The following is a 22,612-nucleotide window of genomic DNA, read 5'->3' on the forward strand; positions in this document are numbered from 1 at the left end:
TGCTCGAGAACGTATACAATTCCATCATCCAGACCAACTTATCGAGTCTGCTGCCACTGCACGCCAACCTCAGTGCGACGGTTGAACAAGCGACCAAGGTGGTAGAGGGCCTTCTGGGCATCTCACTCAGAAACCACGTCCCGCCCGAGGAGCCTGCCACCGCCTACGAACGGCTGTCGGCCACCTTCCTCGACTTCGTCGCCGGCCGAACGGCACTAGAGAACACGTCCATATTCCTCGCATTCACCACATTTCTATTCCTAGCCATGTCGTGGGCATCACGCTTCGGCGGCACGTTGGGCCGGTTTTCGCCATTCACTCGATCACCGCCTCAAGGCCCCACCAAAGTCAGTGACGCCGACTTCAGCTATATTACAGCCGACGACTTGCGGAAACACCAAGCTGAATCTATGGCGCAGCAACAGACAGAAGTCGACATGGGTCCACCGCGCGACACGGACGTGCTGATTCTCCGTAACAAGAAGAAGGAATACGCCGTGCACTTTCCTGCCTACAGCATTGCCAAAGGCGAGCTCACCGTGGGAAAAGTAAGAGATCAGGCTGCGAAGGCAACGCAGTCAGATGCGCGACGAATCAAGCTGTTGTACAAGGGCAAGAACTTGAAGGACGATTCGAGATACTGCAATCAGGAGGGTCTGAAGGATGGCGCAGAATTGTTGTGTACCATTGCTGAGGGGATCTCGTCGCCGAGCGATAGCGAAGACTCGGACGATGAGTTCGCGGGAGTCAATGGTGCGGGTGGAGCAGACGGCGAGGGCAAGCGTAAACGCAACAGAGGCAAGAAGACGAAGCGCCGGAACAAGCGTGAACAATCGGGCACGTCGACACCGCAGTCTGGCGATCCTTCGCTGGGAGTGCCAAATGGCCAGCAGGGCTCTCGTGCTCAGTCACCTCGACCACCACCATCTCCTGCCACTCCTCTAGACAAGCTCAACGCGCTCCACCTGAAACTGCAAGAGTTTGTGCCTGCGTGCGAGGAATTCCTGGCCTCACCTCCAAGCGATCCGGCAAAGAAAGACTTCGAGCACAAGCGACTGACAGAGACCATTCTGACACAAGTCTTGTTGAAGACAGACGGCGTCGAGACCGAAGGTGACGAGGAAGCTAGGGCGAGAAGAAAGGCGCTTGTGAAGGAGACTCAGTCTTGGCTCAACAAGCTGGATGCTGCAAGGTAAAAATGGGCACGGCGAATGTTTTGGACGGCACTTTTTACTTCTTCTATTAGCGATCACTTGCACGAATGATGCGGACAGCATTGCATGGCGAGGCGTCTAGGTAGTGCAGGACATTGAGCTCGTTTTGGATCGTGTCTGAAGTGTTTATGTAGCTACAAAGCGATTACTATGATCCAATCTGGTCAAATACTCAAAAGCACGCCTTCAGCAACATTTCTCTCCACTTAAATATTCACAACATGCATTCCCTGGATAATACTGCTTATTCACGACATCTGTTCCGAATCATGCTTGGTGGTGGAGGATACATCGGATCCGACAAAGGAAGCGAATGCGATGACGCTCCACATCTCCGGGTTTCGCCCGCGTCCCTCGCACGCGCTGTCCAGCCACGCTACCTCTGCCCAGCAACTCCGCAGTTGACCGTAAACTCTCTTTACCGTGGTGAGCTCATCTGGGCCTGGTATAGATGAATGCGCCGGGCCTGTCGCTCTGCTTTGCTCTTTTCTTCGGTTGGTATTCAGGTCCTCCCCCTTCTTGTCTCAAACCTACCGCTCCAACGTACATCGAGCCAACGCAGGAACGAGAGTATCGTCCTTGACGTCTACACCCAAGCCTTGTCTCATCCCTTCCACGCATATCGTACACAGTCCAGACTCAATTGACGAATAGGTGACCTATATCGATCCCTCTCGCTTCGCCCACCATGTCGTCAGCCATGAAGCGACTCTCGACGCTTGCCGCGCACTTCGCTCCTTCTTCAAGCTCGCCCACAGCAGCAGATAACAGCACAACCGACAACATGGCGACCAACGGAGCGCAACAACCTTACCACATTCACCAGCTCAGTCCTACTTTCTTCCTGCCCAGAGCAGCTGCGATTGAGCCCAATGCAATCGCTTCTGTACACAAGACTGCCAATGGCAAGATGCTGCGAAGGACATATCAAGAGACAGCAGATCGAGCTCGAGGATTGGCATACTACTTGAAAAAGCATGGTTTCAAGAGAGTTGGCATCCTCTGCACCAACACTCCAGCATTTTTGGAAGCTATCTATGGCATTGGCGGTGCCGCTGCAGTCAATGTAGCAATCAACTACCGACTCAAGATGGACGATATCACATATATCTTCGATCATGCCGAGGTTGATCTTATAATCGTCGATGCTGAGTTTCGACACCTGCTCGATGGGTTCCGAAAGCAGCATCCCAAGATTCCGTTCATTGTGGATACAGATACCGATCAAGATACCGGCGAGTTTGATCAGGCAGTTCTTGAAGGCCTGAAGCACGATTCGCAGTCTGGTGGACATGGCTGGGCAGGCCTCGAGACACAAGTCGCTCATGAGGACAGCTTGGTCGCTCTCGCCTACACTTCTGGCACTACTGCTCGGCCCAAGGGCGTGGAGTACACACACCGCGGTGGCTATCTTGCAGCATTGGGCAATGTGGTTGAGTCCAACTTGAATGTCCCACACCCTGAAGCTAGCAGAGCACACTATCTCTGGACGCTCCCAATGTTCCACGCCATGGGTTGGACTTTCCCTTGGGCTGTGACAGCTGTGCGTGGAACTCACTACTGTCTGCGCAAAATTGACTACCCCTATATTTGGAAGCTCTTGAAAGAGGAGCAAATCTCGCACTTCAATGCGGCTCCAACGGTCAACACTCTGCTTCTCGCCGATTCCAACGCCACCAAACTTGCTCACCCAGTTCGCGTGACAGTGGCTGCCTCTCCGCCAACAGCTCATCTCTTCCAGCAAATGGAAGAGCACAACCTCCGACCCGTCCACGTCTACGGCTTGACAGAGACATACGGCCCCATCACCAAAGGTTACCAATTACCAGAATGGGAAAATCTCGAGACAAAGGAGAAGTACGCTAAAATGGCCCGCCAAGGCCACGGTTTCATCACCTCACTACCTGCCCGTGTCATCAAAACCAACCAAGACGAATCAGGTTCGTGGGATGCATCCGAGGTCATCGAGGATGTCGCCAAAGACGGCAAAGAAATCGGCGAAATCTGCTTCATTGGAAACATTTGCGCTCGAGGGTACTACAAAGATGCCGCAGCAACGAAGAAGCTTTTCATCGGAGGCGTACAGCACTCTGGTGATCTGGCTGTCTGGCATCCCGACGGTGCGATCCAGATCCTCGATCGCGCAAAAGATATTATTATTTCCGGCGGCGAGAACATCTCTTCCGTTGCATTAGAAGGCATGTTAGTCACGCATCCAGATATCTTGGAAGCAGCTTGTGTGGCAGTACAGGACAAACAGTGGGGCGAGGTGCCGAAGGCTTTTGTCACAGTCAAGAGCGGAAAGAAGGATTTGAAGGGAACTGATATCATTGCGTGGGCGAAGAATGTTAGTGGGATCTCGAGGTTTATGGTCCCGAAGGAGATTGAGATTATTGAGGAGTTGCCGAAGACGAGTACGGGCAAGGTGAGGAAGAATGTGCTCAGAGATTGGGCTAAGGGGAAGAAGAGGGAGGCTGAGTAAGTGGCTTTGTCAGAATCGTCTGGAAGGCCAGGGATGATGCGGCTCTCTCTCCTGTTTGGGCGAAATGCTTGCTCTCCATTTGATGACAATACTTGCCGATATGTTTGTGTATGTGATGATGCTGATGATGTTTGGTGCTGCTTCTATGAAGCTCTTTGTACAGAATGTTTGTTGATGTTTGTATAGTTCTTTCATCGACAAGTTTCGAGCAAACTCTTCGAGTCCTACAAGACATCAGCGTTTCATCCTCAAACCAAGTCTTCTATCCTACACCATCAAGCACTTTCGCATTCCAACATTTTCCATCATGTCCTTTCCTTCATCACATTTCTCGTATACTTTCATCGACCAGATACAATATACACCAACCCTTCGACAGGTCATTTCCCAGCTCTGCGAGCACAGCTAGGATCTCTATGCCCAAGAACAAACACTACGGGATCTGTCCGGCTACTTTACCAATGTGAACAGCAATGAGCAGAAGCTGGATGATATCAAGGTCTTCTTCCAGACTTTTCACAGCGCGTGGCCCATCGCCATGTTCAAACACTGCGCCGTTCTGCCACCACGCTTCAACATATAAGCCAACAACAACCCTTGTCTATATTGGCCTGGATGCAAACATGGTCCATTCGAATCTGCAACAGAGCTTCAGGTTCTCTACCACCTCGAAAGCCATTCGACGACGGATCAATCAGTAAATGCATCTATGCTTGCGTCGGGTAGCGGTCTCACTGCTACAGTGATTGCTGGAGTATACAACAAGGCGTGGGAGCTTTGCGATACGCTGAGATCGAGTCTCATGAGGTGTTGTCCGGCAGGAACATTATGAATCAGGCCCGCACGAGCCTCTGGACGTTGCGAATGAGCGCAATTGTCCCCGGATACCTTCGATGACCAGGGGTAATTGACTCCAGAAAGGGAGCCGATTGTTTGGAGTGCCGTGTTTTACTCTGGCTCCGTCGATGGAAGTCTCGTTTGGTCAGAAATAGAAGACGTTGAAGACAGGCCAGAAGGCTCAGAGGAAGTGGCTCTCAGTGCGCCATACGAGTACGAGCTCGATCAATTCTCCCCGCCCAGCACTATTCTAGGCAAAGGAATGTGGATGTTGTCGCCTGGCGTGCTCAGAATTGACGGGGATTGGCGAGCACATGAGCGACATCTTCTAGCTCGCTGTCTCCTGACAATTGCCCCAGAAATCATATGATTTGCTGGAGGGCCCTCAGACGGCCCGTGCTTTTCGACTTGGGTGAATGGAGGTGCACATTCTCGGACTCGACTTCAATTTCGACACATGTGAATCTCAACTTTCAAGACCTCAAAACCACGTCTGATCGCCACTTCAGAAAACCCCTTCCTATATACACACACATCTGGACCCTATACCCATACCCACAAACACAAGCAACATGTCTTCCTCCAGTGCACCTCGCCAGAGCTCCCGCAACGGGTCGGCATCGAAGTCCACCGCCAATAATGCGTCTAACACTTCCACAATCGCAAGGCAGGACGCGAGCCAATTTCCTCGACCTCCGCCCACCAGATTCGATGCTTATGGAGTCCCCCAATACTACATCGAAACCATCCTCGAATCCAAAAAGCTGGACGACGAAGAGGTGCAATACCTCACCCTCTGGGAAGGCTATCCCTTGGAAGAAGCGACTTGGGAGACTCGATCGACTCTGGGGGAAGATGCCCAGGAGGCGATTAAGGACTTTCAGAGAAGGGAGCGGGAGAAGAGGATGGCAGAGAGGCGGAAGGCCTAATGCTGGGAGTGGCACTGATTGGTGTCTCTCATCAACAAGATCTTGGACCCCTTTCAGTTCTGTGACTCTGCCCATCAGTTTCAACCAACATCCGCTCGTCGCCCGATTCACTGCCGAGGTCTTGAACATCTCAGGCTTGAGAAGTCCACAGCAGCAGAAAAACAGTCGACACCAAGGACCCGAACCTGTACCCGACATGCGATGGGCCCAGAATTATCAAGAAGCGGCTTTCCATCTGTGTCTCCAGAAGAAAGACCTCAATGGAGGCAGTGCCTATCTTTTCTCAGAGAACTGGTGGGATCGACAAGATTCCAAACAGCGACAATACGAGTATGCCTGTATTTCGCTGACCGGTCAGAATACTCACGCTACCAAGCATCAATACGATCTGGCCATGCTGTGGTTCGAGAGTAGAGACCAGGATCCACACTGCTCAAATTTGGGACGGCGAGTCATATTCTTGTACTCCCATTTAAGCAGCCCTTCGCCGGACTTCGACGCAAGATACACTGCCAAGAGCAGACATTGTCTTCCTGCGAGTGAGCCAATTTCGCATCGACGACTGCAGTGCGCGTTGCAATTCGTTAGTGGACGTTGGCTGGAAGCAACCCAGAAGCTATTGCACTTCTCAACCTCACTCGGTTCTGTTTTGCTTCTCACAATTACAGGATGACCTGATCTTGTCTTTTGGAAGACTGTCTCCTGGCAGAATATTGATCCTGTCTTCGCCAAAGAGAACATGACGGAGGCTGAGCTCGAAGAACAGCAGATCAATTGCCTCGGAAACGACTGTGAAAGACACGGAGGTATCGATCGGACAGTCTGCCACGAACCTCAAACAACACAACATGCGCTCGCTCGTGCTGAAGTCGAACAGTACGTTTGTTTCGAAGCAGAACTTCACGACATGTGCTCTCCCGTGCTGAAGTCCAAGAGTATCGCGTGCGTCCGCTGGTGAGAGTGCTGCTCATCGAAATCAACTCAAACTCGCCAATTACTCCGTTTTTCCTTGGTTCATACCAATTCTACTTATGAACACAGCTTCCGCGCATCGAGAAGATGGCGCTGCTCAACTCCAAGTGTTCTCTTCTTTTGAACAGCACAACTTATTTGATTTGTGGGAGAAGGATCGATGGGATTCAGTTGCGGAGAGAGGAAGATGGGATCAGGAGGAGTCTCCCGCGGGTCAATCATTGGGGAGGTGCGATCTCGCTGTTACACATATCTCCTTGGAAAGACAGCTCTCGCCCAAATATCCGACTCTTTTCAATTTTGCATCATGTCACTCGTTCCTACATCGTAGCTGTCCGAATCCGGAATGCGTGAATCCATTGTCCATGGGGATTAGCCAGATCCGGGTGCATAGTCTTTATGTGAAGCTCAGTGACAGCTCATGTCTTTGTTCGATTGTCGTTGATATGAGCTCGAATCACTATGCATCCTGTCTCAATTGTAGTCGACGAGTACAAGTCCTGCAATACTTGAGTCTTTCCTAACATATCGCTACATTAGTAGAATTCTAGCCACGATGCAACCAAAAAAGACCAACAACGGAAAACGCAAAGCGTCAAACTCCCCAGAACCCAAAACCCGATCTGGCAGAATCTCCAAGCAGCCCAGGCGCCTTGGTAGACGAGTACCACTAGGCCCTCCTCCATCTCCTCCCGCAGCCCAACACCAACAATTCCTCGAACTCCTCGAACCCTCCCCCATCAACTCCAGCCCTCCACCCTCCTGGGCCTACCAAGGCCCCAATCCCCGCGTCCCTCGCATGACAGCCCCAGGAACATCCGATTTACCACGTCTCCCGTACAGTACCAGACGCATGCACGAGCATATTCCTCGCCAAGGAATTCCGTACTGGGAGCTGAATGATTGGGTTTTCAGGAATTATGATAACCCGAGGAGTTTGGGATTTAATGCACGGAAGGCATTCAATTTTGCGGTTAGGAGAATTGCGGTTAGGGATCGGGGGTTGTTGATTGCGAGGAGGGATGTGTTGGGGAGGGATGAGACGCCTGAGGCGAGCGGGGATGAGGAGCGGGATGAGGAGGTGGAGGATGAGGAAGAGGAGGAGGAGTTTGAGCAGTACGATGAAGGGAAATATGATGAGGATATAGAGGACGATGAGAGTTTGGTTAGGTTGGTGCGGTGAGGGAAGGCTGATGAAGATGTTGTGGGCAATATTCGATGAAGTTGTTTCGAATTCGCGGTTTTTTAGTGCGTGAATAGTAATGATTGCTGAACCTGCTTCCGGTGTTAGTCTCTCCTAGATATGAGTGCTGTTCTTGTAGAGAGTTTTTTTGATTCAAATACGATACACTTCGAGCTGGTACGCCTGAATGGCCTGGAAAGACTCGTGATGGGGTGCCTGAAGGATGATCGATGAATCCTTTAGTCGCGTAACTTTGCGCACACGGACGTGCATGTGGGACTAAGCGGCAATAGCAAGTTTAAGCACCGCAGCATTCTGTGGTTCTGCTAGATGTTATACTGAATACTGAGCCCTCTGGTCAAGTCGCATCTGGTTGTGTGTGCAGCAAGTCGGCGGTCCTCGTCACACCGCAGTGCAGCCTTGTGGCACAAGAGACAGCTCGATCGGGATTGCAAGCTGTACGAGGAAGTACTGCTCACAGTCGATGATGTGCCGTCGAGAGGGCTGGGCATGCAGAGAAATGAGCGACGTGACGTTACTTGAACGAATGGTTCATCGAAGTAGGATGTCGAGGCTGAGGTGTGGAGTGGAGCAGCACAGCGCGTGCATAAAGTTCGTCTAGAGAGCCTGTTTTTGGCATCCGGGAGGAACCCACTTCGCGTGCTGAGCGTGCACCGCCTTGCCGCCACGTGAAGCGACCTGTGCAATGGCCAGAGTCTTTTCGAAACACCAGCCCTCTCCTCCCACAATCTGCACCATAACGGCCGCATTCTTGCTGAAACGTACAATCTACAACCATTGGAATACACAACCGACTTCTCGCTGCTGCAGAGTCACTTCCTGCGTTGCACCGCCAACTCGAACGCACAACGAACCTTCAGCCGCGCGTCAGCTCGCTCAGCACCCGCGGCGTGCATTCGACCTTCTGCCCTGTTACCAGTCGCCGTCCCCCTCCGATCGCTGTTCTTCGCGCGGCGGCTGTTGTGGATTGCGACAGCAGTTGTGTGTGCACGGCCACACTCTGCAGCGAGCCTTCTCAGAACCTCACAGCAAACCGCTAGACGCCCATGCGATAGCAACGCTCTTCGGCGCATCGGTGCTGAATCGCCATGCTGCTTCCCGCCGATCAACACGCTCCCACTCTGCACATCCGCCAGAACAACAACAGCACAAACCCGCAGAGTGACGCAACAAACAACAATGGCAGGAGCAACTCCACCATTATCATTATCGTAGGTGGAATTGGGGATCGCGAGATAATCGCGTGCTGACCGCTTGCAGGTCGTTATCGCCGTCGTTGCTGTCATACTAGCGAGCATAAGTGCCTACATCGGATTACGATCCTTGCGCAGACGACACGAGAACCCCAAATATGTACCGACGCAATATCTCAAGAGCCGCTGGAAGGCATGGCGGCCCAAAGGACTGTCGACTAAGGGAAACTACAGCTCCTCGTTGCAGGATACATCATATACACCGTCCGTGCAGATGCAAACTGCCGGCTCGAATGCCCGCAACAGTCAGGGCAACCTCTCCACAGATGTAGAGAGAGCGCAGGCAGATGGAGCAGGCGATGCTGGCGTGGATCGTCACACGAGCGTGCGCTCGGTCATGACACTACCAGCGTACTCCAGTTCAGCTCGTGAGAATGAACAGGTCCTGGCTCGCGAAGGAGAAAGAGATGGAGTCGATGTGGTACTTGAACTGCCAGAGACAGAACACGAAGAGGAGGCGCGCCGCGAGGAAGAGATGGAGAGCCTGTTCCAAATTCGCCAGCAACGTAGAGAGGAGGTGGCAGAACGTGAGGATCGAAGAAGACGGCGGAACGAGGCAAGAGCACGAGGAGATTTCGCTGAGGTGGAGCGGATACGACAGGAAGGCCGCGAAGCACAACGACTTCGCGAACGCGCTGGTGCAACTGCTATGATAGCACAACATCAGGCTGCCATGGGTGCGAGAGAGCGACGGGTTAGCAGCGTGAGCTACGCCGACCTGGGTGTGGCAAGGCATGATGGAAGCAGAATTCGAGCAAACTCGCACGACTCCGATAGTAGGCCTCTGCTGGACTCTGCTGCGAGCATACACGGTGCAAGCCTGCGACCCTGGAACACACAAGAGTCTAGGCCATATTCGACCCATCATCGCAACCGATCGCAAGTATCACAGACAGGCTCTAACATGGATGTCTCCGATGACGAAGCCTCGATTGTGGACCTGGCCGATCTACCGCCATTTGGACGAGCAGGCAGCGACTTCGAGATAGTTACTCTGAACGGGGCCAACCACTCACGGAACGGGTCGCTAAACCATACTCCGATCGGCGGTCGAAGTAGATCCTCGACCACCAACACGGCTCCCGTGCGACCTTCAATCGATACAAGTCAATATAGTGGTGACATGGGTGATGAGCCTATCCCGCATGTCGATCCTCCCACCTACGATGGCGGTTTTGAAGAAGCACCACCTTATACATCACCCATCGACGACCGCAGACCTGAGCTGCGAATCTCTCCCGTGTCGGCGCCGAGCCCATCAGCAGAGCAGACGGAGTCAAATACTGGTGCACCGTCACTACCAGCGATCAGCCGACTACCTAGCATCAGAATCGCGGAGGCCACACCGGTCGAGCCCAGGAGGACATTCCCGGAGACTTTACGGGAGACCTCTGCCGAGCATCGACCGGATACAGATACCTCTTAAACGAGGAAGGAGTGAATGAAGGAGAAATGAGACTCGAGCATGATGAGCGTAACAGCGTGACAGCGTAACAACCGTTTGGGGAAAGCACAGGCGTACAGGATACCAAAGGTGCGATTTTGACGAGAAACAAGATCTAACGAGAGCGACATCACAATACTATTTTCCGCTATGGAGACATTCGACTGCCCTTAATCGACCCCAGGATTCTTATTGTAAATAGATGACTGTCGTAACAGCAAGAAATGAGAGGAGTATGACGAGGCGACTTCAAGCAGAAAAGGTCACCTTTATCAGTTCTTTGCGTCCAGAACATAATGTCTTGCCATACTGTCGCGTTCCAATCGTAACTTCGTGATGCAGAGCATAAGGTTCACAGGGCAAGAAGGTGCTCTGTCCGATTCGGCCCGTCCGCGCGACAACGTCTCTCCACATTTTGTTGACCCCCAAACTTCACCCCAGCTTCTCCTCCTCTCCAGCAACTCATCACTTTAGCCGCCAACTGCATTGCCTCCCGTAGGCTGTTCTTGATGTGTTTCGGCGAATGATGAAACGGATAACCACGACTGGAATAGGCAATAAGCTCTTGAGCTTTCTCCAGCAAATACACAAGTTAGAAGTATTGTGTCACGACACGCGGCTATCCTCTCTAATCTTTCCCTTCCTCTATACTTCCTCATCACTGCCCACTTTCTACTAAGCACTTGATTGACTGGTGAAACAAGATGTCGACCACACATCTTGTTGCAGAAAGCAACCAGCCTTTTCCTTCTCATCGATTTTCACAGAACGCGTTCAAGACACGAGAAGATGTCATTGAAGCGTGTAAAGCACTTCTCGATCCTTTGGAAGCAGGGTTCTCGAAGGAGAGGGCTTTGGTGAGAGTTGGCGGGACGGGGACGAAATGTACATTCAGCCCAGCTCCCACAAAATGTAAAAGAAACAGCATACTAACGCAGACACCGCGAAACCCACAGTCGACGAAACCGCCGCCCAAATCGAAGGCTTCGCTCGTCCACTATGGGGCCTCTCCTCCCTCCTCGCCAGCGGCGACCCTTATCCGAATCACGCTCTCTGGGTTCAAGGTCTGATCTCCGGCACCGATCCTTCCTCACCAGAATTCTGGGGCCACATGCAAGATCTCGATCAACGAATGGTAGAATCCTGTCCCATTGGCTTCACTCTCGCCATCGCTGGCTCGAAATTCTGGGATTCTTTGACAGATGCCCAGAAACGAAATGTCGAGAACTGGATCGGAAGTATGAATGACAAGGAAATGCCGAATACGAATTGGCTCTGGTTCCGCGTGTTTGCGAATTTGGGGTTGAAAGCGAATGGAAGTGAAGCGTATAATATGGAACGCATTCGAGCAGATGTGGAACACCTTGATACGTTCCATCGAGGTGGAGGATGGAGTAATGATGGGCCTGGAGAGTGGTATACACAAATGGACTACTATTCTGGTTCTTTTGCTATCCAGTTGTTGCAGTTGCTTTACTCCAAGCTGGCGGCAGATTTCGATCCTAAAAGATGTGAGCTTTATCGACAACGAGCGAGGGAGTTCGCGCTGGATTTCGTGCATTATCAAGATCCGATTTCTGGACACTCAATTCCGTTCGGAAGGAGCTTGACATACCGGTTCGCGACGATTGCCTTTTGGTCTGCGTTTGCGTTTGCGGATGTTGAGCCTCCGGAGCCGTTGACTTGGGGAATCATCAAGGGACTGATTTTGAGAAATCTACGCTGGTGGAGCCAATTTCCTCACATCTTCCAGCCAAACGGGATGCTGAACATCGGGTACACATATCCGAACTACTACCTCGCGGAAAATTACAACTCTCCCGGCTCGCCTTACTGGTGCATGCTCGCATTTCTCTGCCTCGCAGTGCCAGAACAACATCCTTTCTGGTCTAGCGAAGAAGCACCGCATCCATTACATCCACAGAACGAATCGTCTCTGATCCCCTCGATCAAAGCGCTCGAGCAACCCAAACACATCCTCATCAACAGCGGCTCGCACACATACCTCCTCTCCTCCGGCCAAAAATGCCACTACCCACTCAAATCCACCCAAGCCAAATACGGTCACTTCGCATACTCAGCTTCATTCGGCTACTCAGTCCCCACAGGCTCTCATACCCTCGAACAATTCGTTCCCGAAAGCGCTTTGGCGTTTTGCGATGAGCCCGAGGGAGAGTTATGGAAATTAAGACGGGATGTCGAAGATGCAACAATCCTCAAAGTCCCCGGAAGCGAACAGACGACCGAAATCCCAATCCTAAGATCCATCTCACGACCCTGGAAAGACGTCAAAATCACCACCTGGCTCATCCCTCCAACCAGCAAAGACTTCGCAAACTGGCACATTCGCGTTCATCGCGTTGAAACAGGTCGATGGCTCCAATCCGCCGAAGGCGGCTTCGCGATCAAAGGAACGAATGAAATCGATGGAAGGTTTCTTTTACCTTTTGCGAGCGATGCTTCAACAACAGCGATGGCGACTCAAGGTGGAACTCAAACAACTCCAAATTCTGCCCTTGTTGTATCCCCTCGTGCCGGCGTTTCCGGCATCGTGGAGCTCCTTAGTTCAACTTCTCGATCAGGTAGAGTTATTGAACCTGATGCTAATAGTAATCTCATTGAACCCAGGACGCTTTTGCCGATTTTACAGCAGGATTTAGAGCCTGGTTCGGTTACCGTTTTCGCGACGGGAGTGTTTGCGATTCCGGGACAGAATCTGGAGAACTGGCGAGAAGGAGATTGGAAGGCAGCGTGGGAGAGGAGACCTGTGGTTCCGGGGGAGATTTTGGATGAGGCGAGAAGGGGTTTGTGAAGTCAGTAGGTACTGCGTGGCATTTCTCAGTCGTGTGTAAGGGAACGGTAGAGGGGGGTTGTTATGCGAACAGTGAGCCGCAAAATTGTTGGAGGAAGGGAAGAAGGTATGAGAGAGCACGATTCCATGCATATTCCATCATGAACGAAAACCATACTCTCAATGCCGCATAACCTAATATACAGCAATACCACTCCCACCGAGCATGTACAAATTCCCGCAAACGAGATGCCGAGTTGTTTGATCCCCATGCCCGAGTTCACAAAAGACAACGAAAACAAGAAAAGCGGGCCCGTTTCGGTCATTTCATAGTTTCAGAGAGCGCGCCTGCTTTTTTGTAGTGGCCGTGGTAGTAGTAGTAGCTTAGCTAAACTAGCCCAATGGGGTGATCGGGTGCGTCGCAGACTGGCTGGGGGAGCATCAATCTACTCGACGTCGTTCTTGCTCTCAAAGTTCTCGCCCTCGACGAGATCCGGTATCTCATCATCGTCATCGTCTTTCTTGTCCTCGCCCTCGGCGCTCTTCTGCATGCTCTGGTAGCTCTCGGCCAGCTTTCGGAGAGAGGCTAATGAGTCTGGGCCGAGCTGGTTGAGGATACCTGGGACGAGCTCGGTGAGCTCCTTGTCCTCGCCGTTGCCGTAGATGGCGAAGGTGTTGGATGGGACGGAGGCGTGGACTGGTCATGATCAGTATCTGCTGCCCTCTCTCGTTTGCAGAGACTCGGTTTTCTGTTGTACTCACCCTTTGGTGCGGAGAAGTGGATGACGTTGCCGTCCTGCTTGAACATGTTCACCTCCTCAATGGCTGGGATTGGCTGCACGTTCATCTTCTTGAGGGCAGCCTGGAGCTTCTTGTCATCACCGCCGCCGGTCCTGTTGACCTTCTTGACCTTTCTTCGCGGAGTTCCCTTGCCACTGTATCACATCACTGTCAGATATTTGCTCCTTCGCATGTTCATTGGGCGTCCTCGAGTCGTGTGAGATGGGCGGAGCTCTGAAGGCCAAGCGCGGAAACGGGAACTCGTGTAGACGGAATAAAAGGACGAAATCAACTCGACTTACCCTACAAATAAGTCAGCAGAGCTCAGGAGCGCTATTTCAAGCGCGCGCGAAAGTGTGGGCGGCGGTGCGGGCGGACATACCAATACGCACAGCATTTTGCATGCGTGCAAGCTTCTCGTGATCCATGGCGGGCGGGCGGGAGTTGGGCTGTCGCGGCAGAAGCCTCGACAGATGCGGTGATGGGAGAGTTGGTGGGTGATGTGAAACTGCCTCGGATGCTGCTCGTTTATGCCAGCACTTTCATCGACAGACGGGCGGGCGAGAGGGTGAGGTGCGGTCGACGATGGTCACGTTTGCGGGACGCAGAAGTTCGGAGCGCAACGCCAAGCCAGCACAGACAATTTTTGGCTGCTGGATGATGAGCTTCATGCTGTGACAACATGCATTTTTCCATTCACTTCTAACGACATTTCAGGTGCGAAACGAATCAATGAGAAGAATCGACCGTCTCAGCATTGAGTTGTGGGCTCTTCGCGCAGCGAAATGAAGCTCATTGAGGAAAGCACGAAATTCGACACTCCCGACTCTCTATCTCTATCCTCTACACCATCTCCCTCAAAATGCACCTCCCTCCTCTACAAAACCACAAACATCTCCCTCCACCTACCCCCTCTTCGGCCTAACCAACCACGCAAACCCCCCTTTCGGCCGTCCCTCCCACTCACTCCCCTCAACCCCCACCACAACATCCCTCTGCCAAACAAACCCATTCTTCTCATACAACCTCCTCCCAAACACCGAACTCTCCACAACCGCCTCAACCCCCCTCCGATCCGCCTCATCAATCCCCCACTTAACCAAAACCTCTCCCACCCCCTTCCTCTGCCACTTCGGATCCACAGTCAAACAATCCAAATTCACCAACGTCCCACCTCTCTCCTCAATAGCTTGATTCCTCTCCCTCAAAAAACTCTCCAAAATCCCCTTCGCATACCTCCATTCTTTCTCATCATTCCCATACCATTCCTTCTTAGGCTCTGATGAAGTAATTCTATGATTTTCCCATAAGTTCCATTTCGCCATTCCGACAATTTCATTCGTTTCGGTGTCAACAGCTTTCAAATAAGTCGTTGAAGGAGTTGTTTGTTTAATTTCTAGCATCCGAGCTGCGCCTGCGGCTCGTCCTTCGGGTGTCCAGTGTGAGGGCCACATGATATCCCAGACATGTTCGTTGCGGGCGAATGCTAGGCAGGCGATTTCGAAGAGACGGGGGATATCTTCATCTTCGGCGGGAAGGGCGATGATGGGCATTTTTTGCGGTACTTGTTCTTGTCCTTATTCTTGTTCTTTTGGGACTGTTGAGCTTCTTTCTTGTAAGTTCTGGGAGGGTTTCGGAATTGGTCTTGAGGGAGAGACGCCGTTCTCTTCTGAATGTGTGGGATTTGAATGAAATTCCAATCAGTTGATTTTAGCGGAAATCTAGTTCTTAAAACATGCAATGGTCGCACAGAGCTGTCTGTTTATGGAAGTTCGTATGACGGAGTCTCTCAATGGAATGACTAACACGAGGCAAAAGCTCTCCACTAGCTTCTTGGGCCGACTCGTATGCAAATGCCGAACTTGTCACTTGGCATTTCTTGCGTAACTCCGAAATCTGAGTCCAACTCCGTACATGAGTGACCGAAGTTCTGGATGAGAGGGCAATAGAAGCACATTACCTTCAATGCCTCGAACTATATCCATAACATCCTTCTCTCAAAGGGTAGACCTGATCCGTAACCGGGTATCATAATTCATACCAACCATCTAATATTCAGTCGTAGTTGTTGCCTCGAGTATTTATACATTAACATCCCTCATCTCTCAAGACACATATGCTGCCACCCTCCTCCAGTTGTTTCATCTCATACATCCGTCTTTTCCCACTTGGACAACAGCTCCCCAAGCCCACGACTCGCATCACTCTCTTCATCCCCGCTAACCGTCGTAAAATCCGGAAACGCCGAATTCAATAGCGACAAATCCGAAGGCCGCCAAGCAGTTTCAGCCATGATTTGCAGCATAGCCCTCGAGGAGCGCGACAGAATAATCTTCTGCTCGAGCGCAGTATGATATATCATACGCGCAATGGCCCGAGCGATCATGACTTCCACGGCGGTACCCAAAAGACATCTGAACACTTCGTCAAAAGCGGTGTGAGAATTTGCAATGGGGCTGTGCGAGGCCGCAACGTGCTCATCAGGTGTCGATATGGGGTGAACTTTCAGGTCCTTGTCAAGAACGAGAACGCTTGCGGCAACTGCTTGAAGCTGAAGGAGCCAAGCAGGGGTGATCTTCAGTCCGTACCGCTCACGAAAGTCTCGAAGCATTTGGGCGGCCTTGTATGCCAGTGCGAGCGCTCTGGTGAGGCCGTCGTGCGCCGTTCGCTGCATGGCATCCGCAGCGTCTGATTCGTCGGGCGAGCTTGGTTGCTGTTCTACTTCCTCTGCCTCTTGCAAACATCTGTTCCTCGCAACAAGGCGGAGCGTCATGCCAGTGCTGAGATATGATGCGCTACATGGCATGATTAGCGAAGGCGATGTAGCCGGAAGCATAAGTTGACCTACTGTAGTTCCCAGATAGCCACACACATCGGCCACTCGTATTGCAACTCGAAAGGGAGACGCTCGAACCAGTTGTTCATCCTCGATGACAGGCGATCCACACCGTCGAGAAATTCTCGGACGTTGGTCTTTTTGTGCTTGTCCGCAAATATCAAGGTGTGTATGTCTTTGAAGATACCCGCAAGTGTGCATCTCTCTCGCAAGTAGAGGGTTGATCGATGAGGTACTGCGTCGATGGACAATGGGTACGCTATCCATAGATCCACATCATCTTGGAATACCTTGTGAATTTTGGGAACGTCTGACTCGATCGGCCTGGCTGTCATATCGTTCATGAACGCAAGCCTCATGATTCTGATTTCGTCAGCTACAACATGGCCGATTAGACGGTACGTATCACTCACATGTGTGTACATATGGCGCACCAATGAGCCGCAAGTCTCGCTCTGACGTAGTCTTGCTCCGAGACACCTCGCCTGACGCACCACGCTGACGAGGAATGAAACGGAAGCTCATTGTTCAGCTGAATGGCGATCGGGATTAGGCCTAGGCCTTGCTTGTCCATAGCACGATAATTGGAGCTGTGCGCGTCAGTATTATTGGCGGGGCGTGTCCAAAGCTGGGCTTACTCCAGACTCAAAATGCAAAGAGCTTGAATCTTGGTCAGTGTCGTGCCACTTTGCTCGAGGGACCACAAGCGCAAAGCTTGGTTGCGAAAGTGTTGACCCCGAGTAACTCTGTCTCTGTCGCCGCCTACGAATGCGATATCGTGCTCAGAATGCAGCTGACATGTCGTGAGCATGAGCGATGCTCGGCTTGATCTGCGAATGGTGACTTACACACGCAATTGCGCATATACTGTTGACCAGAAGCGGCGAGCAGAAGGGCGATTCTAGAGCGCGAGAGCGCATACCTTGGCGAAGCAGGACTCACGTTAGAAGGCTTCCGGGGCAAGAAGGTGTCGTGATGTTATCTGCTCGCACACTTACCCTGTAGGAACAGGTCCTGCTCCACGAAGCGCCAGCTCGGATTGATCCAGGCGAGGAATAAGGAGACGAGGTGCGTTACTGCTTCGTCATTGTCCGTGATGGCGAGCCATGGACTAGCTGGAACCTGATGCACGGCGCGGTTTTCGCGGCTGACGCAGTCGCTGGAATCGGTGACAAACCCGCTGTCTGCCCGCTGCGCGACGGGGCTGGTCGATAGCGCAGATAAGGGCGTGGTCAGGCCTGAAGACCTGAGCAGTATGGCCTCGACACGGTGGATGTGAGCGACGCGATTGCGAAAGAGGAGGAGATCAGGGAAGTCAGGCAGTTGGATGTTCAAGGTCGGGTCGAGTGCCCACATGGCAAGTCGGACCATGTCAAACAGCGAGCCCGTGCCATGTGCCAAGGTGGTGAGGAAGAGTTGTCGGACGGCGCGCTGTACAGGCGTTGTGGGAGCGCGCCCATCATGCGGCTGGGTGAATTGGGCGACGATGTCTCCAGGACGGTCGCCCGCTCGGATGCGTTGGTAGATGTCGGCGGCTGTTGTGCCGGGGCAAGTCGCCAGCAGCTGGAACAGCTGGGCATGCGTGTCATGCGATCGACTCAGTTCGTCGTGCTTGCGTTTGCTTGCCTGGGAATGGGTTTCGGAGCCGGTGGTCTCATAGTGGCAGTCCAAGTTGCGCTTCACGCACGTTGAGCAGGGCCGCTGGGCATCGCACTTGTATCTCGATGTCAGAAGATGTCCCCGCAAGATGCCCATGTACGAAGATGCGAGACGAAGAGTACCTTGACTTTCTTCACGCGACAGTAGTTGCAGGCGGCTGTAACGACGCCGCGTTGTGCGCGGGTAACGGCGAGCTGCGTTTTGGCTTCGGACACACGTCTGAGCAGTGTGTCGCTCGCATCCTAGCAGCACAGAGTCAGCCAGGTCGGGGACTCGACGCAGACTGAAGCGGAGCAGAAGGCACCTCTTGCCCGGACATGCTGTGGGCACGCGACGTCGAGACGAGCGACGGCGGTGGGTTGGCTCATTGCGCTTCAAATATGGCAAAGACCCAGGCCCAAAGAGGCCGACGGGCAGCTGCAACGGGCGATGAGTGGCGTGGTGAGCGGCAGTCACGACGACGCAGGAGTGAAGACCGCGCCGGAGCCCACGCCGAAGTGTGACGGGACCAGGCCCTCATGCAGAGCAATACATTTTCGCAGGGCCAATGCTCGCTCCTCTCGTCGTACTGTAACTTAGCCGTCTTGCCGTTGAGAGCGATGGGCAGGACAGCCAGGTCCTCCCGGCAGTCTGGGCCGAGTCGACGTCTTCGTCCGGCGCGCCGGAGATGCTCATTCGGAGGGCCGCAGCGCGTTGAGTGCGGTGAGATGGGAGGTGCGATTACTGGACTTGGCATGGCGACGAGTTCCCATCATAGTTGCATCGTCTACATGCTGCAAGCTGTATGATTGTCGATCAGCCCTCGGTCCGGGGTCCGCGCATCCGAAGCAGATTCGGAGTCGAATGTCGTTTCTCCGGAGCGCCTCCGAGCTGGCTGATACGAACACATTATCGTCTGAGACGGGTGAAGGAGAGGCTATTGAAGATGATGAGGGTCGGCAATGTGATCACCTGGTGCTTGCAGTGGTGCCTTCGTCCCGGCTGCCTGCCGAAACACGAAGCGCCAAGTCCTGACAAGCACATCGCTCCTGCCGACGTATGACATCGTTGCCAAAAACAATGACCCGACAATCACTCCAAAGATTGATCTCAGCAACCACGCGGGCCAGACCGTGTAAAATAGCGTACAGGGCCAGGGTAAATCACAGCTTCACCTCTCAGTACAGCACAATGGGATCTGTCGAGCCCATAGAAAGCCGAACGTACCCACTCAAAAGACCCAATGGCCACAAACCTCCCGTTCCCAGATGGACTCTGAAGTTGCCACGTGAAGTCAGCCACGTGTATACGCTATACATCGGTGTGCAGAGCCACAAAAACGAAGCACAGAAACGCCAAGAGGCAGAAGAAATCATCGACAGCATACTTGATGCGAACAGGCCACCAGCAGTAGACACATTCCGGGTCACTCATGGCTTCGACCTAGTCGACTCCAAGGTGTGGGTAGCATATTGGACAAGCCAATCAGATTTCGAAGCTACATTACAGAAGCTCGACTTGCCCGAAATATGGCAAAGCCTGGGCGGCAGCAAGCAGGACATCGGAATATGGCTCGAGCACTTCGCCGCACCAGTCGAGAGACTCGAAACGAATTATGCTCGATTGGACCACAAGCCAGGTCTTGCGCAATTAACAGGTGTAGAGCAGCCAGCCCATGAATTGACAGCATACTGGGGCGCAGGACGTGATCGTATTCCTGCATCAGCTCACGACCTCTTCGAGACACCGAAGGACATCCCCACTCCTTCCTCAGAGCCAGTCGGTTTTGGCGAGAGATTGACAGGAACGAATTACGATAATATGTAAGTTTGAGATGTATTTGCAGTCATACTTCCTCACTTTTACCTAACACCCTCTTTTCCTTAATCCCAGGTGCCACATCCGCTCCGGCCAATGGTGGGCCCTCTGCCCACCCGACGAACGCGAAGCCTACGAAACCAAACTCCAAGAAGCCCTCATGGGCGGCATGGATTACCTCTGGACCCACCCCGAAGAAACAGGCACGATCGGCTTACGTTTCCTCCAAAACCTCGACAAAAAAGGTAGTCCAATACTCGAAACATGCGGAGCGGGGTTCCATAAGAATTGGAAAGATCTGGAAAAATGGAGTAGTCGACATCCGAGCCATTTGAAGATTTTTAATGGTATGATGAAACATGCGAAGGAGTTTGGTGAGAATAGAAAGTTCATGACTTGGTGAGTGTTAGCCTTGCGTTTGGGATCGTGCTGGGCTGTGAGATGATGTGACTGACTGTGGCAAATAGGCACGAAGTCTGGATCTTCAAAGCTGGCGAAGCACATTTCGATTACGTGAACTGCGATCCGAAGACTGGTGTGATGAAGTGGGTGGATTTGAAGCGCGAGAAACTTTGATTGGACGCTTCACGTTTGGATGAGTGCACACAATATCATGATTTACGAAGTGTTTGGCAGGTCTCATTTGACACTCATCACCCAACCTCAGACGACGAGTCATCACGACAGCGACAGAATCTATTCATTGACCATACGACAGACTATTGTTGAGCTCATCGACGTTCGAGCCTACATGAGGATCACACGCATTCCTTCCTGCCATGATCGCTTGCTGCTAAGGTTCTCGTCGAATGCCCTCCAATCGAACCGACGGGCCTTTGCCCGATGTCATCTCATCCTTGACGACCTTCCTGATGCTTTTGATCATGGGCCTCTTTTCCTCGAAGACATAAATCGTTTGCTGCACTTCTCGTCCGAATTCTTCTTCTTCACTCTCGCTCGCTAATGGCAGTGGTGCTACTCGTAACAAGACAGGGCTTGCCAACTGCTCCGAACCCTTTTCATCCGCACCAATTTCACCTTGGCTTCAGCTTGCGGGTATTGAGACAAAATGGCGCCGTCCAGGATCCTCCGTCCTCTTTATGCGCACAACTTCATCGATTTCCTGGCCAAAGAATTTCCAATCTCCTGCAAATTCTCGATGTGATCCATTCATCGATGCGACAAATTCCGTGGCTCCGCTCCACGATATTGCTTCACATGCATCTTGACCTGCTCGAACATGGTACTGAAGAGCCTGACGACTGAGCTATCGTTCTCCTTCGGCGATAAGCACTTTTACTATCTTGTCACGTTGGAGCCTGCGACTTCGACGGTCCGTGTACCAGCGTCCATCTCATGTCGCGAGCGATCTTGCCATCCTGCCACACTCGAACCTATTTCGAGCCCAGACGCTGCCACCATCTAGGTTTACCACCTCCCGGAGCAAGCCATAGGTCTGAGATGGGGATAGCACTTGAATCTGCAACTTCTACAACAAGCGGATTGGCATTGTTCATCTCCTGCTTCTTCATGCCAAATTTTATGCCAGGAGCGTTTGGATCGCCTTTTTCGCTAGCATGTGCATGTGTCGCGGAGGCCGAACGCTTTGACCTCTTGCGTCGAACGAAGAAGAAACCGAGCAGTCCGCAGAGCAGTATAGCGGCTAGGACACCTCCGACTATACCTCCAGCAAGAGTCGCTATGGAAGGAGTGTCATCATCTTCGGGACCAGGCGTGACTGTTTGTAAGATGGCCGGTGGGCTCGTGAGGGTGGTGGCTCCATCATTCGGTGTTGCTGAGATGCTTCCATTAGTTGACGAGATAATAGATGTCTGCTCCGCTGGGGCCGCATTCCTGAGACTTGTTATGCCTGGATTCATATCAACGCTTGGGGCGACGCTGACTGCAAGAGGAATGTATAATGTGTCCATAGCAGAAAAGGAGAATACCGGGGAAGTGATCCGGACGAGTTCATCGAAGGGTATTGGCACATTTGAATAACTTCGATAGAGAAGCGCCGGCGGAGTGGTGGCGGCAGGAACTCCGGGATATACTTCGCTCAGTACGGAGACCAGTGTAGGCCAGGTTACTACTGTTGGCAATGTGACAGAGAACGGAAAGTACAACACGAATCCTGGTTCGAGTGTGGTTTTGGTCGGCAGGTTCAGGGTAGAGTCGCCTAGTCGTCGAGTGTCGCCACTATACTCTAGGAGAGCTGTGGTAGGAGGGGGGTATACAGCATAGCCCCATGCTGGAGCTCTGGTGTAGGAAGGGGGCGCGATCGTTATAGGAGCCTGAGGAAGTCTGGTCGTCATCCCTCCAATGTAAGATTGTGAAATTTTTGCTAGTTACGCGTGTAAGGGTGGGAGCACGGGAAGAATTCACACATTTGGCTCAAGTGAAGCAAAGACTGA

At 52.4% G+C, this 22,612-nt stretch overlaps 11 protein-coding genes across 11 annotated transcripts; 7 read left to right on the plus strand and 4 right to left on the minus strand.

Annotated features, from left to right (window-relative positions):
* Positions 1-266: 266 nt before the first annotated feature.
* On the plus strand, positions 267-1,196 carry CKM354_000231300 (uncharacterized protein; the record flags this gene model as incomplete). The annotated part of the gene is made up of 1 exon (XM_044797466.1): positions 267-1,196. One exon carries the CDS (start codon positions 267-269, stop codon positions 1,194-1,196), a length of 930 nt encoding a protein of 309 aa, XP_044653401.1.
* Positions 1,197-1,902: 706 nt separating this feature from the next.
* CKM354_000231400 (uncharacterized protein) lies at positions 1,903-3,696 on the plus strand (the record flags this gene model as incomplete). Its single annotated transcript, XM_044797467.1, has 1 exon — positions 1,903-3,696. One exon carries the CDS (start codon positions 1,903-1,905, stop codon positions 3,694-3,696), a length of 1,794 nt encoding a protein of 597 aa, XP_044653402.1.
* Positions 3,697-5,105: 1,409 nt separating this feature from the next.
* Positions 5,106-5,462, plus strand: CKM354_000231500 (uncharacterized protein; the record flags this gene model as incomplete). The annotated part of the gene is made up of 1 exon (XM_044797468.1): positions 5,106-5,462. The coding sequence occupies one exon, from the start codon at positions 5,106-5,108 to the stop codon at positions 5,460-5,462; it is 357 nt and encodes a 118-aa protein (XP_044653403.1).
* Positions 5,463-6,990: 1,528 nt separating this feature from the next.
* Positions 6,991-7,617, plus strand: CKM354_000231600 (uncharacterized protein; the record flags this gene model as incomplete). Its single annotated transcript, XM_044797469.1, has 1 exon — positions 6,991-7,617. The coding sequence occupies one exon, from the start codon at positions 6,991-6,993 to the stop codon at positions 7,615-7,617; it is 627 nt and encodes a 208-aa protein (XP_044653404.1).
* A 1,109-nt stretch (positions 7,618-8,726) lies between these two features.
* On the plus strand, positions 8,727-10,317 carry CKM354_000231700 (uncharacterized protein; the record flags this gene model as incomplete). Its single annotated transcript, XM_044797470.1, has 2 exons — positions 8,727-8,849; positions 8,899-10,317. The coding sequence occupies 2 exons, from the start codon at positions 8,727-8,729 to the stop codon at positions 10,315-10,317; spliced, it is 1,542 nt and encodes a 513-aa protein (XP_044653405.1).
* Positions 10,318-11,039: 722 nt separating this feature from the next.
* On the plus strand, positions 11,040-13,147 carry CKM354_000231800 (uncharacterized protein; the record flags this gene model as incomplete). The annotated part of the gene is made up of 2 exons (XM_044797471.1): positions 11,040-11,220; positions 11,292-13,147. The coding sequence occupies 2 exons, from the start codon at positions 11,040-11,042 to the stop codon at positions 13,145-13,147; spliced, it is 2,037 nt and encodes a 678-aa protein (XP_044653406.1).
* Positions 13,148-13,572: 425 nt separating this feature from the next.
* CKM354_000231900 (uncharacterized protein) lies at positions 13,573-14,334 on the minus strand (the record flags this gene model as incomplete). The annotated part of the gene is made up of 3 exons (XM_044797472.1): positions 13,573-13,823; positions 13,889-14,061; positions 14,285-14,334. 3 exons carry the CDS (start codon positions 14,332-14,334, stop codon positions 13,573-13,575), a joined length of 474 nt encoding a protein of 157 aa, XP_044653407.1.
* Positions 14,335-14,811: 477 nt separating this feature from the next.
* On the minus strand, positions 14,812-15,459 carry CKM354_000232000 (uncharacterized protein; the record flags this gene model as incomplete). Its single annotated transcript, XM_044797473.1, has 1 exon — positions 14,812-15,459. The coding sequence occupies one exon, from the start codon at positions 15,457-15,459 to the stop codon at positions 14,812-14,814; it is 648 nt and encodes a 215-aa protein (XP_044653408.1).
* Positions 15,460-16,052: 593 nt separating this feature from the next.
* CKM354_000232100 (uncharacterized protein) lies at positions 16,053-18,720 on the minus strand (the record flags this gene model as incomplete). Its single annotated transcript, XM_044797474.1, has 8 exons — positions 16,053-16,701; positions 16,755-17,105; positions 17,156-17,332; positions 17,381-17,535; positions 17,591-17,664; positions 17,741-18,455; positions 18,524-18,643; positions 18,706-18,720. The coding sequence occupies 8 exons, from the start codon at positions 18,718-18,720 to the stop codon at positions 16,053-16,055; spliced, it is 2,256 nt and encodes a 751-aa protein (XP_044653409.1).
* A 740-nt stretch (positions 18,721-19,460) lies between these two features.
* CKM354_000232200 (uncharacterized protein) lies at positions 19,461-20,774 on the plus strand (the record flags this gene model as incomplete). The annotated part of the gene is made up of 3 exons (XM_044797475.1): positions 19,461-20,203; positions 20,274-20,597; positions 20,666-20,774. 3 exons carry the CDS (start codon positions 19,461-19,463, stop codon positions 20,772-20,774), a joined length of 1,176 nt encoding a protein of 391 aa, XP_044653410.1.
* Positions 20,775-21,592: 818 nt separating this feature from the next.
* On the minus strand, positions 21,593-22,513 carry CKM354_000232300 (uncharacterized protein; the record flags this gene model as incomplete). Its single annotated transcript, XM_044797476.1, has 1 exon — positions 21,593-22,513. One exon carries the CDS (start codon positions 22,511-22,513, stop codon positions 21,593-21,595), a length of 921 nt encoding a protein of 306 aa, XP_044653411.1.
* Positions 22,514-22,612: the final 99 nt, after the last annotated feature.

The sequence above is a fragment of the Cercospora kikuchii genome (genome assembly GCF_019650295.1).
Source record: "Cercospora kikuchii DNA, contig_00002, whole genome shotgun sequence".
In the NCBI taxonomy this organism is placed as follows: Eukaryota; Fungi; Ascomycota; class Dothideomycetes; order Mycosphaerellales; family Mycosphaerellaceae; genus Cercospora; species Cercospora kikuchii.